This window comes from Jaculus jaculus, chromosome 8 (genome assembly GCF_020740685.1).
Source record: "Jaculus jaculus isolate mJacJac1 chromosome 8, mJacJac1.mat.Y.cur, whole genome shotgun sequence".
Taxonomy (NCBI): Eukaryota; Metazoa; Chordata; class Mammalia; order Rodentia; family Dipodidae; genus Jaculus; species Jaculus jaculus.
This window is the reverse complement of record NC_059109.1, coordinates 17,769,554-17,785,091: the sequence shown is the minus strand read 5'-3', so window position 1 is coordinate 17,785,091 and position 15,538 is coordinate 17,769,554. Positions and strand designations below refer to the sequence as shown.

The window sequence follows — 15,538 nt, the reverse complement described above, 5'->3', positions numbered from 1 at the left end:
ACCTTCCAAGGCTCAGCGTCCATTGCGGAAGAGGTGGCAAAAAGAATGAAAGAGCCAAAGGAAGGGCAGGACTCCTTACAACGTGCTCCCCCCAGACACAAAACAGCCTAGCAGTGCCCAGCGCTACCTACACAAAACCCTCATAATAGGAGGAAATGATGGTGACATCCAAATAAAAGACTGATGCGGGGGAGAGGGGATATGGTGGAGAGTGGATTTTTGAAGGGAAAAGTGGCAGAGGGGAGGGAATTATCATGGTTTATTGTCTATAATTATGGAAGTTGTCTATTAATATAGAAAGTTAAAAAAAAAAAAAAGCCAAGTGTGGTGGCGCACACCTTTAATCCCAGCACTCATGAGGCAGAGGTAGGAGGATTGAGTGAGTTCCAGGCCACACTGAAACTACATAGTGAATTCCAGGTCAGCCTGGACTAGAGTGAGACACTACCTCGAAAAACCTAAAAATAAGCTTTCTTTTTTTTTTTGGAAGGCAACCATCATACAGTAATTTGACAGCACCCCCAGCAACCACTGCAATGCAAGTGTAGACAGCCAAAACTCCTTATATGTCTAAATTAAAGGAGCATTAGTACATTGAAGTGATAAACTCCAATACAGGCAGGTTCATAGCGTAGGAAGCGCATTTCTAGGTGGCCAGTGACACGCGAAGTCAACTGTCTTCCTGAACGCTTTCTGGCAATTGGCAACAAAAGCCATGCAACTGCTCATTCGCCTCCTCTGACCGAGGGCCAGATGCACAAGGGTGGCTCGTGCGCCTAGAGTTCATTTGCAGCAGCTAGAGGCCCTGTTGTATGCATATTCTCTCTCTCTCCTCTTTGCAAGTTAAAAAATAAAAAAATAAAAATAAACATGTTACCAAGTTGCCGGGGATATCTTTAATACCAGCACTTGGAGACAGAGGTAGGAGATCACTGTGAGTTCGAGGCCAGCCTGAAACTACAGAGGGAGTTCCAAGTCAGCCTGGCCGAGAGTGAGACTCCACCTCCAAAAAGAAAATGCTATTATTGTGACGCACAAACATAACATGTATGGACCATCCAAATCATGGCATTAAGTAAACCGGTTCCCAAGAGAAATGAGATGAAAAGTAGCTGGTCCAAGTCCATGTTCCTACTCTATTCAAATAATTAGGCTAGCAGCAAAGAAAAAAGAAAAGTCCTAGCCGGGCATGATGGCACATGCCTTTATTCCCAGCACTCAGGAGGCAGAGGTACAAGAATCACCAGGAGTTCGAGGCCACCCTGGGACTACATAGTGAATTCCAGGTCAGCTTGGGCTAGAGTGAGACCTACCTCAAAAAACCAAAAAACCAGGAAGAAAAAAAAAAAGTCTTAAAGGTGAGTTGAAATTATATTGCTAAGCAGAGCCCTGTCGCAGTTACTCACTAAACAAATATTTTTCAAAATGACCCAAGCTGTGGGAAATCCAAGCACCCCATTCCCTATTTATAACATTTCAACTTGCAGGAGTATCTTTCCATCTTAACGACGGCACCGTGGCCCGTCAGAGTCACCCCATAGGAAAAAGCTGGCCAGTGTCGACACGACCTCTCCTTTCAAAACACACACACACACACACACACACACACACACAGTTTCTCTAACTTGGAGCTTTGGCTAAACTTCCAAGCACCGTCATGAAACTTCCAGAACGAAAGAGGCAAAATGTGCAACTCCTCAGTAAAATCATTCCCTTTTACAGGAAATGAAGTTCTGGCGAGTCCAAAGTCAACCGCCGTCCCCTACCCACAACTTGGCAGAAAAGGCTGGGCGGATGCAGGTACCGTGACCTAGATCTGATTCATCTCTCCAGCGCTTGTCAATGACAGGATTGTTAACTCCGTCCACCTTCGCTCCCACATCTGTGGAATGGGGTCAAGGCTGCTACCTCAAGGTTTACGGAGATGGTTCACAGAAGGTGTTCAATAGTGCAGCAGTGGTACGTGCTCCGTAAGTGGGGGCTGGGGGGGCCGGTGCTGGTGGCTGGCTGAGCTCTCCGCCCTCACCCACCAGTGAAGGAACGCTGTTGGACCCAAGCTGCTCCCAGCTGATTCCAGGACTCAGGGGCTCACTCACTCCACGTTCTCCTCTCAGTCCATTAAGATCATGTTTCTTCTCCCAAGACACGTTTGCCAATGGTGCCAAGCCATTTGTGGAACAAAAGGAAAATGGTAGAAATATGAAGACAATTGGAGCTGGAGAGACAGCTCAATGGCTCAGGAAGGCACTTGCTTGCAAAGCCTGAAGGCCTGGGTTCAATTCGCCAGTACCCGCATCAAGCCGGATGCACAAAGTGGCCAGCACCCGGGAGGCAGAGGTAGGAGGATCACTGTGAGTTCGAGGCCACCCTAAGACTACAGAGTGAATTCCAGTCAGCCTGGGCTAGAATAAGACTGTACCTCAAAAAAAAAAAAACAAAAAAACTAAGCCGGGCATGGTGGCGCACGCCTTTAATCCCAGCACTTGGGAGGCAGAGGTAGGAGGATCGCCATGAGTTCGAGGTCAGCCTGAGACTCCATAGTGAATTCCAGGTCAGCCTGGACTAGAGTGACACCCTATCTCGAAAAGCCAAAAAAAAAAAAAAAAACTAAAATAAATAAAAATTTACATATTTATATTACACAATTAGGTTTGCCATAGTTTTTGCTGACCATGTCCCTCACCATCTATTGTTTTAGTTTACAGCAGTCCTGGATGTCCCTTCAAATATGCTTAAAAGAAGATGAAGTGGGGGCTGGAGATGGCTTAGTGATTAAGGCTGGTGAAGCCTAAGGACTTGGGTTCCCCAGGACCCACGTAAAGCCAGCCGCACAAGTTAGCACCTGCATCTGGAGTTTGTTTGCAGTGGAGAGAGGCCCTGAGGTGCCCATTCTCTCTCTTTCTCAAAATAAATAAACTTTTTTGTTGTTATTGTTTTTGTTTTTCAACGTAGGGTCTCACTCTGGCTCAGGCTGACCTAGAATTAACTACATAGTCTCAGGGTGGCCTTGAACTCATGGCGATCCTCCTACCTCTGCCTCCCAAGTGCTGGGATTAAAGGTTGCGCCACCACACCCAGCTCTAATAATTTTTTTTTTTTTTAAATGAAGGTACACTGATTGACAGGCAGAGGGGATATGATGGAGAGTGGAGTTTCTAAGGGGAAAGGGAGGCGAGGGAGGGAACTACTGTGGGATGTTGTTGACAATGATGGAAGTTGTCAATAATAAAAAAAAAAATCAAAATCAAAGATGAAGGTAGACAGCAAGCACAGCACCCTGGGGATGCATCCAGGTCCTATTCCACCCCACGCTTACCTGATAGCCCTAAGAATACGATGTCCCCAACACTACTGATAGATCACTGCCAAAGCCGGCACCGTGGCACCACACCAACGCACATCACACGGAGTATCATCACACCCCAGGGACGGTGAGCTCACTAGTGCCTTCAGCCCACAGCTTCGGGACAGCAGCAAGTCTCCACGGAGAGCCCCTGCCTGCCCATTCAGCCGGCTGCTGCCAGCTTAATAACCTCCACCCAACCAGGTGGCAGGCAGCATACAAGCCAATTTAAGATTCCTGTTGATTTTTCAGGTATTTGACAAATATAAACACTGGGAAAGGGCCAGTATTTATTCACGATCTCGGCCCTATTTCTAAGGGACAGAAGCTTAGCAGCTGCCGTTGCAACAAAGCCACGCTGCTCACACGCTCCATGGAGATCCAGCTTTGGGACCCAGCTGACTCCTGGTTACGGCTTCAATTGACATTCCGCCCAAAAAAAAAAAAAAAGATTTATCTGCAACTCATGGTCCAGACAGAACCTGCTCCAAATGGTCGCTGGACCCAGGCCCACAGCTCAGAGATAATCTGAGCTCCTCTTGTCACAGAGAAGGCACCTGGGTGTGCCAAGAAGTGACTGGTGACCTGGCATCACTGCAGTTTGCCAGGCCTGCATAGCGAAGACGGCCAGCCGAGTAGGAGCACTTACTGGAAAAAAAAAAAAAATAGGCAGAGCTGTTTATGCAAGAAAGTCACTCAATTCATACTGGTCCCTGAATGGTCGGATGATACATCTCCCCATTTCCCGTCACCGAAAGGAAAAAAAAATTAAAAAACGATTTAAGTCAATTTTAGTTCACATGTTTTTTGCTTTTTTTTTCAAGGTAGGGTCCTGCTCTAGCCCAGGCTGACCTGGAATTCACTATGTAGTCTCAGGATGGCCTTGAACTCATGGCGATCGATCCTCCTTCCTCTGCCTTCCAAGTGCTATGATTAAAGGCATGCACCACCACGCCTGGCCACATACTTTTTTTCTTTTAAATAAATATTTTTATTTGGTTATTTGCAAGGAGAAAGAGAGATAAAAGATAGACAGAATTGGGTGTGCCAGGGCCTCCAGCTGCTTCAAACTCCAGATGCACTTTGTGCATTTGGCTTTACATGGGTGGGGGCGGTTACTGGGGAATCAAACCCAGGGTGTTAGGCTTTGTGAGCAAATACCTTAACTGGTAAGCCATCTCTCCAACCCGTGTTCACATGTTTTATAAAGGACTAGCTGAACACCAAAGCAATTTGCAACTTACTTTTGGAGCCTCCAAAGCAACTTCACCTCTCACACTCAAGATGGAGCCAAGAACAAAGTCAAGGTGTGGTAACTCCCCATTGCAACTTCCAGCAGAGACCACAACCACTTTCCCGAACCAGCTCGGAACGCCACAGTGACTTGCTCCTGTCCAGTGGGGAAGCGATTATCTGCCAACTGCCCCCAGAAATAGGGCGCTCACTGTGCTTCCTCTAACGTGAAAGACTGTCCGGTTTAGCTTGAGGTGTAGATATTTGGCAGACCTATGCCTATTTAGTCTGAGGATATTTGGGGCTTTTTTCTTTTTTTTTTGGTGGGGGGGGTTGAGGTTGACAGTGTTTCACTCTAATCCAGGCTGACCTGGATCTCACTCTTTGGGTCCCAGGAGGGCCTTGAACTCACGGCAATCCTCCTACGTGTGCCACCACTCCCGGCTCAGGACCTTTTCTTATACCTTCTATATACCTTACTTCAGGGAATATTTTTATTACAGATTTGGTTTGCTTCTGTAGCTTAATTACACTGCAGGCTTTGTTTATTGATTTGGATTTGGACTGGATCTGAGGTAGATTCGAACAATCAGCATTCAATTCAAATAAGAAAGCTTGACCCACCCCATAGTCAGTCATTGTAGCGATGACTCTCTGACTCTCGTGGGGTAAACCAGGAATCTTTCACTTCAGAACAAGCTCTGGATTGCCTGGTCTCCCTCCATGCCTGACTTCCTCCTCAGTCACTTTCTCTGCTGAAACTGATCACGTTATTCCAGATTAGAAGTGTTTGCTTCCTCTTTCAATCTAACAGCTAAAAAATTCAGAGTTCTGTTATTTTTGTTTTTGTTTTTTTTTTTTTTTTTCAAGGTAGGGTCTCACTCCAGCCCAGGCTGACCTGGAACTCACTCTGTAGTCTCAGGCTGACCTCAAACTCACAGGAATCCTTCTACTTCTGCCTCCCCAAATGCTGGAATTAAAGGCACACACCACCACCCTTGACTGATTCATGTTATAAAGATGTCCAACATCACATTGTTACTTGAGTCAATTGCGTTCATCTACTGACTCCACCTGAACGAGTGAAACAGGCAGCTCTACTGATGGCCACGTGCGTTTTCTCAACTGTAGGACTGTTCCTTTGTGGCACGATCCAAAGCCCAGGTCTTTACTGGGTTTCTAAGCCTAGGATGGTATAGTATATGGTACATAGTGCACCAATAGTTGGGCATGGTGGTGCCAGCCTGGGACTAGAGTGAGTTCCAGGTCAGCCTGGGCTACACCGAGATCCTATCTCAAAAATCCAAAGAATACACAAATGTAGGTTCATTCCCATGGGGGGAAAAAATCATGTTCTCACTGTAGTCCGTTCTTTCCCTCAGCAAAGTAAGACAAGGTGTTAGATTATAGAAGGGTTAGGATCCTTTCTGGTAGTTAAAATAGAAAAAAGGGGGCTGGTGAGATGGCATCAGCGGTTAAGGCACTTCCTTGGAAAACGTGACAGCCGAGGTTCAGTTCCCCTGTGCCCAAGTAAAACCAGATGCACAAAGTGGCTCCTGCATCTAGAATTTGTTTGCAGCAGCTAGAGGCCTTGCAGGCCCATTCCCTGTCTCTCTCTCTCTCTCTCTCTCTCTCTCTCTCTACATTTGCAAGTAAATAAAAAATATTTGGGGGCTGGAGAGATGGTTTAGCGGTTAAGCACTTGCCTGTGAAGCCTAAGGACCCTGGTTCGAGGCTCGGTTCCCCAGGTCCCACGTTAGCCAGATGCACAAGGGGGCGCACGCGTCTGGAGTTCGTTTGCAGAGGCTGGAAGCCCTGGCGCGCCCATTCTCTCTCTCTCCCCCTCTATCTGTCTTTCTCTCTGTGTCTGTCACTCTCAAATAAATAAATAAATAAATAATTTTAAAAAATATTTTAATAGATATTTATATATTTAGTATGTTATATACAAAGGAGAATATTTTTGCATATAGTGTCAGCTCTAATTTAAAGTGCTTCTTGGACTTGCCACCAAGTCTTCCTGATTGCAACCCCCCGCCCCACCACCCCACACTTGCTTAGCCATATAGCCAATAAATGAGGTCCCTGACTTTTTGATAGGTGGTTATGTGAAGGAAGCACTCAGCTAGAGGTCCAGACTCAGTGGGTGGTGACACATACTAAAACTTGGTACTCTTTAGGCAAAAAGAAAATAGAAAAGGGTCGGAGAGATTGCTTAGTGGTTAGGACACTTACAATGCGAAGCCTAAGGACCCAGGTTTGATTCCCCAGGACCCACATAAGCCAGATGCGGAAGGCGGGACACACATCTGGAGTTCATCTGCAGTGGCTGGAGGCCCTGGTGTGCGCATTCTCTCCCCCAAATAAATGAAATGTTTAAACAAGAAAATACAATGACTTGTTCAACGGGCTACTAGACATAGCAAATGGTCATCTGTCTGGAATTCTTGTGTGCGCGGGCGCAAGGGACAGCATCTGTATGTTACATGCATGTGCGCGCGCGCCTTTAATCCCAGCACTCGTGTATGGCCAAAGGACGTCAGCATGCTCCTCTATTGCTCTTTGGTCTAATTTTCTTGAGCAGTGTCACTGAACCTAAAGATGACATCTGGCAGACTGGCTAACCAGTACGCCCCAGCGACTCTCCTGTCTCGGCCACCACAAAGGACTGTGGTTAGAGACACGCGTGGCCACTCACAGCTTCTCCTGCAGGTACTCAGGTTGGTCCAGCAGGCGCGATCTTAGTCATTTCCAAAGCGTCTATCAAGGACGTCCCCCTTTCTCTCCAGACTGTACAACCAAAGGGAGCCCCTGGGGGCAAGTGGCATCTCTGATTAGACAATGTCACACTGAGTAAGCTCTTACTGAGTATTCCTTCAATTGGTACAAGCCTAAGTAAATGTCTCATTTACCCTGTCTCCAGCACTTTGGCCTGGAGCAGACTACAAGAGTAATTTCTTCTTTTTAATGTTTTTATTTATTTGCAAGCAGAGAGAGAGGGGGGAGGGGAAAATGGGCCCACCAGGGCCTCTAGCAGCTGCAAATGAACTCCCGATGCACGTGCCACCTTGTACATCTGGCTTTACATAGGTACTAGGGAGTCAAACCCGGGTCATTAGGCTTTGCAGGCAAACGCATGAACCACTGGGTCATCTCTCCAGCTCCAATGCTGTATCATCAAGCAGCTTCAAGTTGTGACGGACCGTGTGGCGCAGGGGAGAGGGAGAGTGGAGAGAAGGGAAGTTCTAGGCCAGGTCCTGCACAGGCTCTGTGACCTAGAACAGCCCAGTGAAGTTCTCGGAGACTGTATTCTCTTGTCTTTAAAATGGAGATGCAGGGTTGGAGAGATGACTTAGTGGTTAATCGCTTGCCTGTGAAGCCCAAGGACCCTGGTTAGAGGCTCGATTCCCCAGGATCCATGTAAGCCAGAGGCTCAAGGTGGCACATGTATCTGGAGTTTGTTTGCAGTGGCTGGAGACACTGGTGTGCCCATTCTCTTTCTCTCTCTGCTCTTTCTGTCTGTCACTCTCAAATAAATAAAATAAATCTTTCTACAAGGAGATGCAGCAGGGCGTGGTGGCGCACGCCTTTAATCCCAGCTCTCGGGAGGCAGAGGTAGAAGGATTGCCATGAATTTGAGGCCACCCTGAGACTACACAGTGAATTCCAGGTCAGCCTGGGCTAGAGCGAGACCCTACCGTGAAAAACCAAAATAAAATAAAATGGAGATGCCATCACCTGCTTGACGGGGATGCTGGGAATAAATGAGATACACCATATACCGTGCCTGAAACCCGGTAAATGCTCTTTAGAGAAACATATACTTATAGTTGCTGTGCATACAACACTGTATAAAATATGCATGTATATACAAATATATATATATATATATTTTTTCAAGGTAAGGTCTCACACTAACCCAGGCTGACCTGGAACTCACTCTGTAGTCCCAGGCTGGACTTGATCCTTATACCTCTGCCTCCTGAGTGCTGAGTTTAAAGGCACAGGCCACCATGCCAGGCTTATACACTAGTAATTTTAAAGGCCTAAGAAAAGCTTCCTATCATACACTGAGCCCATCCTGCTTAAAAAAGTATCACAAAAGTAATAATCCCTAAGATTTTCACACAAATGGAAGGTATTTGAAGGAAAGGTGACAATTGAAGAGTTTTTACTGGTGCTTTTTTCTGGGCGAGTGGGGTTCAAGGTAGGATCTCATTCTAACTGAAATTCAGAGATCCTCCTACCTCGGCCGCTCTAGCACTGGGATTAAAGGCAGGCACCACCACACCTGCCTGATACTACTACTTTTTAAATCTAATCACACTGTTCGAACATAGCAGTTACCTCCCAGTGTCCCCCAGTAATATTTACCAGGCCGACTATATCCAATGCCTGCCATTCTTGATATGGCCAAGAATCCCAACAGGAAAAATATTCCTTAAAACAATGTCATCCAAGACTCAGGGTCCATTGCGGAAGAGGTGGCAGAAAGAATGTAAGGGCCAAAGGAAGAGTAGGAATCCTTACAACGTGCTCCTCCAGACACCAAATGGCCTGGATATCCATGACCTCACAGTGCCTGACACTACCTACACAAGACCACCATAATAGAAGGTAAAGATCATGACATCAAAATAAAAGAGAGAATGATGGAGATGGGGAGGAGATATGATAGAGAGTGGAGTTTCAAAGGGGAAATTGGGGGGGGGGAGGTGGGAATTGCCATGAGATGTTGTTTACAATCATGGAAGTTGTCAATAAATAAAAAATGTCATGAAGGGCTGGAGAGATGGCTTAGTGATTAAAGGTGCTTGCTTACAAAGCTGGAAGGCCCAGGTTGAGTTCTCCAATACCCACGTAAAGCCAGAGGCACGAAATGGTGCATGCATCTGGAGTTCACTTATAATGGCAGGAGGACCTGATGCGCCCATTCTGTCTCAAGCCCTGCCCTGATACTAGGGCACCCTGAGTTCATCACAGAGTAGTCCCTCGTACACTCTCTTAGTGCATGTCCTTCTGCCGTGTCCGTATACGGGAGTGCCAGGGCCTCTTGTCTCTGCAACCGAGTACCAGATACTTGCACCATTTTTTGCACCCATCTTATTATGTGGGCGGCTTGGAAATTGAACCCCATCTGACAGGCTTTTGCAAAGCAAGCACATTTAACTATGGAGCGATCTTCCCAAGCCCCCCCCCCACTCCATATATTTAACTAAAGCCTTTTGATTAGTTAACAAACAAACAAAATCCTGTACTACTTTTCATCTTGAGATCACCTCTAACTTTCATTATAAACTTCTTTTTTTTTTGTAACAGCCAAACTTACTCAGGACTGCTGTTGCAAGCTTGGCACAACATTTTTTTTTTCGAGGTAGGGTCTCACTCTAGCCCAGGCTGACCTGGAATTCACTATGGAGTCTCAGGGTGGCCTAGAACTCACGGGAATCCTCCTACCTTTGCCTCCCAAGTACTGGGATTAAAGGCCTGCGCCACCACGCCCGGCAACATTCTTGAGTAAACTAAGTTTGATGCTTTAATTAATGGGCACTCGAGAGGTAGGAGGATCCTTATGCATTGAAGGCCACCCTGAGACTCCATAGTGAATTCCAGGTCAGCCTGGGATAGAGGGATACCCTACCTTGAAACACCAAAAGAAAAAGAAAAAAGGGGCTTACCAGTTGCAGAGTGACACATGCATCTGGAGTTTGTTTGCAGCAGCTAGAAGCCATGGCATGCTCATTCTCTCTCCCTCTATCTGTCCCTTTCTCTCTCTCTCTCTTCCAAATAAATAAATAAAAATAAAATATTTTTTTTAAAAATGGGCTTGCAGCCTTTCTTGGTTAGCTAAAACATACCCTTTCGGTGGGCATGGTGGCACACACCTTTAACCCCAGCAGAAGAGGGTCGCTACAATGTGAATTCTGGGTCAGCCTGAAAAACAAAAATAAACCAAAACAAACATAACAAAAAAAAAAAAAAAAAACCACTACCCTTTAAGGTAGGCGTGGTGGCATACACCTTTGATCCCAGCACTTTCGAGGCTGAGATAGGAGGACCATCTTGAGTTCGGTATCAGCCTGGAGTTGAAAAGTGAGGCCCTACCTCAAAAATCAAAGATGGTAGCCCGGCATGGTGGCCCAGACCTTTAATCCCAGCACTCAGGAAGCAGAGATAGGAGGAACACCAAGAGTTCGAGGCCACCCTAGACTACATAGTGAATTCCAGGCCAGCCTGAGCTAGACTGAAACCCTACTTCAAAAAAAATAAAAGGTGGGGAATGGGGACTACTGGGATATCTCAAAGGTTAAAAGTGTTTGTTTTGTAGCCGGGCATGGTGGCACACGTCTTTAATCCCAGCACTCGGGAGGCAGAGGTAGGAGGATCGCCAAGAGTTCGAGGCCACCCTGAGATTACATAGTGAATTCCAGGTCAGCCTGAGCTAGAGTGAGACCCTACCTTAGAAAACCAAAAACAAAACAAAACAAAACAAAACGTGTTTGTCTTGAAATCCTGCCAGCCTGGGCTAGACTCCCCAGTATATTTAAAGTCAAATTCACAAAGTACCACATGCATCTGGAGTTCATTTGCAGCAGCAAAAATTCTGCCATGCCCATTCCCTCCCACTATCTGTCCCTTTCTCTCTCTCTCCTACTCTCCCCTTACAAATAAATATGTAAAGAAAAAGCAAACAAACAAAAACCTCTCTCATATCCCATACTAAAAGGTTAAAAAAAAAAAAAAAGCCGGGCGTGGTGGCGCACGCCTTTAATCCCAGCACTCCGGAGGCAGAGGTAGGAGGATCACCATGAGTTCAAGGCACCCTGAGATGACAGAGTTAATTCCAGGTCAGCCTGGACCAGAGTGAGACCCTACCTCGATAAACCAAACAAAAAAAAGAGTATTTCATGACTTAAGAAATAACACAGCAGACAATCCCAGCACTCGCACTCAGGAGGCAGAGGTAGGCGAACTGCCGTGAGTTCAAGACCACCCTGAGACTACATAGTGAATTCCAGGGCTGGGCTAGAGCCCGACCCTACCTCATAAAGGGGGGTGAGTGGTTGGTTAAGGTTAGTTGGTTAGTGGTTAAGGCACATGCCTGCAAAGCAGGACCCAGGTTTGATTCCCCAGGACCCCCGTCAGCTAGATGCACAAGGGGGCGCTGGCGTCTGGAGTTCGTTTGCAGAGGCTGGAGGCCCTGGCGCGCCCATTCTCTCTCTCTGCCTCTTTCTCTCTGTCGCTCTCAAATAAATAAATAAAAATGAACAACAACAACAAAAAAAAACAACGTTTTTTAAAAGCAGTAACATATGATTGTATTTTGCAAGGAATATTATGTAGGTCTCCCTCCACACCAAGGCACTGCCCTCGCCCCAGGAGGCCCGCTGCCAGCTTGCCATCCACCACACTTGTTTCAAAGATACAAACTTGGACTTTGCCATTATTAGAAATGGACAGAAAAGAGTCGGAAGGGAGACTGAGTTCTGTCTCATTAAAAATACTAACAGCAACTAACTTTTCTTTAGTCTCTCTTCCCCCTTAAAAGACACACAAGGAACCAGAGCGTCTGTAGGATGAATTCCCAGGCCTTAGCAACTGCAATGCCTTGAGATCTAAGGAGGCCTTGGCTGGCCAACCTTTCGGGGGGGGGGGAAATAAACCTTCCATTTCACTGCCCTGCCACGAAAACAGGCTCTTTTTTGTTTTTGTTTTGTTTGATTTTTAACTAACAATCCCCATCCTGCAGCAGAGATAAAAGACATGGGAAGTTTATGATGGCTCAAGGGTTTGATTTTCAATTTTCTTTCCCCTGATTCCCCCTGGCCCCAATCCTGGAAATGAGGGGAAGTTAAGGGTAACTTTGGGGTCAAGGATGATGTCAGGTTTTGACCAGGTTAAGTGATGGAGGATTCCTACGCATAGGGCACGCCCCAGATTTGGGTGCTAAAGGAGCCCACATCATTCCGCAGGGTCACGTGCCTAAACACAGGTAAATGAGAAATAAGGGAAGCTGAAGAAAATAATCTTTTTTTTTAAATAGCTCGTTCACCCTTCCCCCTCCACTACTGGAAGCCAGCGCACAGGCTGGCTCAGAGCCGCAGCTTTGGAGGCGCCTGGAGAGTGGGTCTAAGGGGTTCTTTTTTTTTTTTTTTTTTTTTTCTGGCGAGCAGAAATCGAGATCCACCCGAGCCAAGAGGGAGGAGAGATGGAAGGGGCGACGGAGGAGGGGGCAGCTGGCGCCCTGCTCGGGAATGCGGGGCGCGGAAGCAGGCAGGGGTGGCGGGCGCCCCTGCGCGCACCGGCGCGGCTCGGTCCCCTCTGCGGTAAGCTCGGTACGCGGCCCCGCAGTCTCAACAAAGCGGCGATCGCCCGCGCCGGACCGGGCAGTTCCCTCCGTACACCATGACAGGGGTCCGTAATGGGGGTGAGGGTAGATGCGGGGGCTCGAGGTAGGCCGAATGGTGGGGAAGGGGGGTGGTGGGAGGCGAATAGGAAACCTTGAAATGCGCCAGGCACCCGGCGGCCACCTCTAGCGCCATCCACGGCGCAGCCACCCAGCAAGGCAAACCATTCGCCTCCATCCCCCTGCCGTAGCCGACTCCCTCACCCCCCACACACACACCCCTCCCAAATGACCTAGTAGGATGCCTTCCCTGGCAAACCCTTCCCAGGCAGCCGGCCGATCCCCGCGCTCCCAGCCCGGGAGGAGCCGCCCCGCACACGCCAACCCTCGGTCCCCCCGCGAGCACTCACCAGGAGGAAGGAGCCCGCGATCATCGCGCCCGGCACTCGGTGTAGGCGACGGTGGCGGCGGCTGCGGGAAGCGAGAGCGGGGCGGCTGCTGGCGGAGGTCCCCATGGCCGAGCCGCGGACACGCAGGGGCGCCCGGGGCGCGCGGCCCCGAGGCAGCTTTGGAACGGGCGACTGCTTGTGGCCAGCGCCGCATCCAACCGCCGCCTCCCGGGCGGGGAGCCCATCTACCTCCAGCAGCCCATGTGAGCACACTGCGGCAGGCAGCCTCGGCGGGATGCGGGAAGCGGCCCGGGAAGGTCGGTCCGAGATGCTCAGCACCTGCCCAGGGGCGCGGACGCCCGGGCCGGGCGGAGAAGCAGCAGCAGCAGAAGCAGCAGCAGTCGCGCAGACACTCGGCGCCTCCGGATGCTCTCCACCCACAGCGGAGACGCGGGCAGCACGGCGGGCCCGGGGAGAGCGAAGGAACAACTGCCCATAGCGAAGCCTCCAGCCACCACCGAGCACCCTCCTCTTCCTCCTCCTCCTCCTCCACTGCCTAGACCGGCCGGCGAGGGACCGAGTTAAGGTGGCTGCTGAGCCCGCGGACACACGTGGTGGCGCCGAAGGGGCGGGGAACCGGCCCTTTGTGATGTCACCCGGGAGAAGGCCGGGCTCTTTGTGCACTTGGAGAGCGCCGAGCGTTCCAGGGCTCCGCGGCGGAGGCCGAGGGTGCCCCTTGGCGTTCACTGAAGCAATTGCATCCGCTTGCTGACCCGAGGAGACACTGGGGAGTCCTGACGCCCCTGATCAAACTTGTCTTGTTTTCTTTCTTTAAACATTTTTTAAAAGATATTTTTATTTATTTGCAATCAGAGATGTATAGAAGAAAGTCAGAATAGGAGCGCAAAAGCCTCCAGCCACTTGCAAACGAACTCCACTTTATGTATTTGGTTTTGTCTTCTTTCTTTTTTCTTTTTTTTTTTTTTTTTGGTTTTTCGAGGTAGGGTCTCACTCTAGCCCAGGCTGACCTGGAATTCACTATGGAGTCTCTTAAGGTGGCCTCGAACTCACAGTGATACTCCTACCTCTGCCTCCCGAGTGCTGGGATTAAAGGTGTGCCTGAGTGCTGGGATTAAAGGCGTGCGCCACCACGCCCGGCTTCTTTTTTTTTTTAAACAGTTTATTTATTTATTTTTATTTGCAAGCAGAGAGAGAGAGAGAGAGAGAGAGAGAGAGAGAGAGAGAGAGAGAGAGAGGAGTAAGGACACGCCAGGGCCTGTAACCACTACAAATGCATGTGCCATTTTGTGCATCTGGTTTACAACATGGGAACTGGGGAACTGAACCCCAGTAGTGAGGTTCATGCAGGCAAGTGCCTTAACTGCTGGGCCATATGTCCAGCCCTGTCTTATTATTTTGAATGAACATTTCAAGTAAATTATGACCAAAGCAAAAACTTTCTGAGCCGTGTGCTGGCACATGCCTTTAATCCCAGCACACAGCACTTTTTGAGATTTGCTGAGTTCACGGCCAGACTGAAACTACAGGAGTTGCAGGTCAGCCTAGGCTAGAGTGAGACCCTACCTCCAGAAAAGCCCCAATAATAATAACAACAACAAACCTTTCTATGGTTTCTAATAAATAGATTAAAAAACAGTCCATTGAGCCGGGTGGCGTATGCCTTTAATCCCAGCACGCCACTAGGGAGGCAGAGGTAGGAGGACAGCCATGAGTTCAAGGCCACCCTGAGACTACAGAGTGAATTCCAGGTCAGCCTGGGCTGGAGTGAGACCCTACCTCGAAAAACCAAAAAAAAAAAAAAAAAAAAAGTCCATAACTTAACACTGGGAAGGTTAAGACAGCTTAAGAGTTGGAGGCCAGCTTGAGCTACACATAGAAACTCTGTCTCATGTACAAACTAACTAGCAAGAAGCCAATGAACTGTAATGCCAGAGGCTAGGACAAGACTTCTGTACTTTGAGGCTAGCCAGAGCTGTAGTGTTCCAAGTAAAGCCAGACAGAAAAAGCCTGTCTTGGGCTGGAGAGAAGGTTGGGCAGCTAAAGGCGCTTGCTATTGAAAGTCTCATGGCCTGGGTTCAATTCCTCAGTACCCACATAAAGCCATAGGCACAAGTGGTGCATGCATCTGGAGTTTTCAGGAACAAGAGGCCCTGGCACACCAATTCTCATTCTCTGTCCCTCTTTACTTGAAAATAAATAATATAA

At 48.3% G+C, this 15,538-nt stretch overlaps 1 protein-coding gene across 1 annotated transcript in view; it reads right to left on the bottom strand.

The window, feature by feature from the left end:
• Positions 1 to 13,951, bottom strand: part of Tnfrsf21 (TNF receptor superfamily member 21) — a 74,625-nt gene extending 60,674 nt beyond the window's left edge. The window contains exon 1 of the mRNA XM_045156935.1: positions 13,334 to 13,951. Within this exon, the coding sequence (XP_045012870.1) occupies positions 13,334 to 13,438 (105 nt within the window). The 5' untranslated portion in view covers positions 13,439 to 13,951. The remainder of the gene's footprint in view (positions 1 to 13,333) is intronic.
• Positions 13,952 to 15,538: the final 1,587 nt, after the last annotated feature.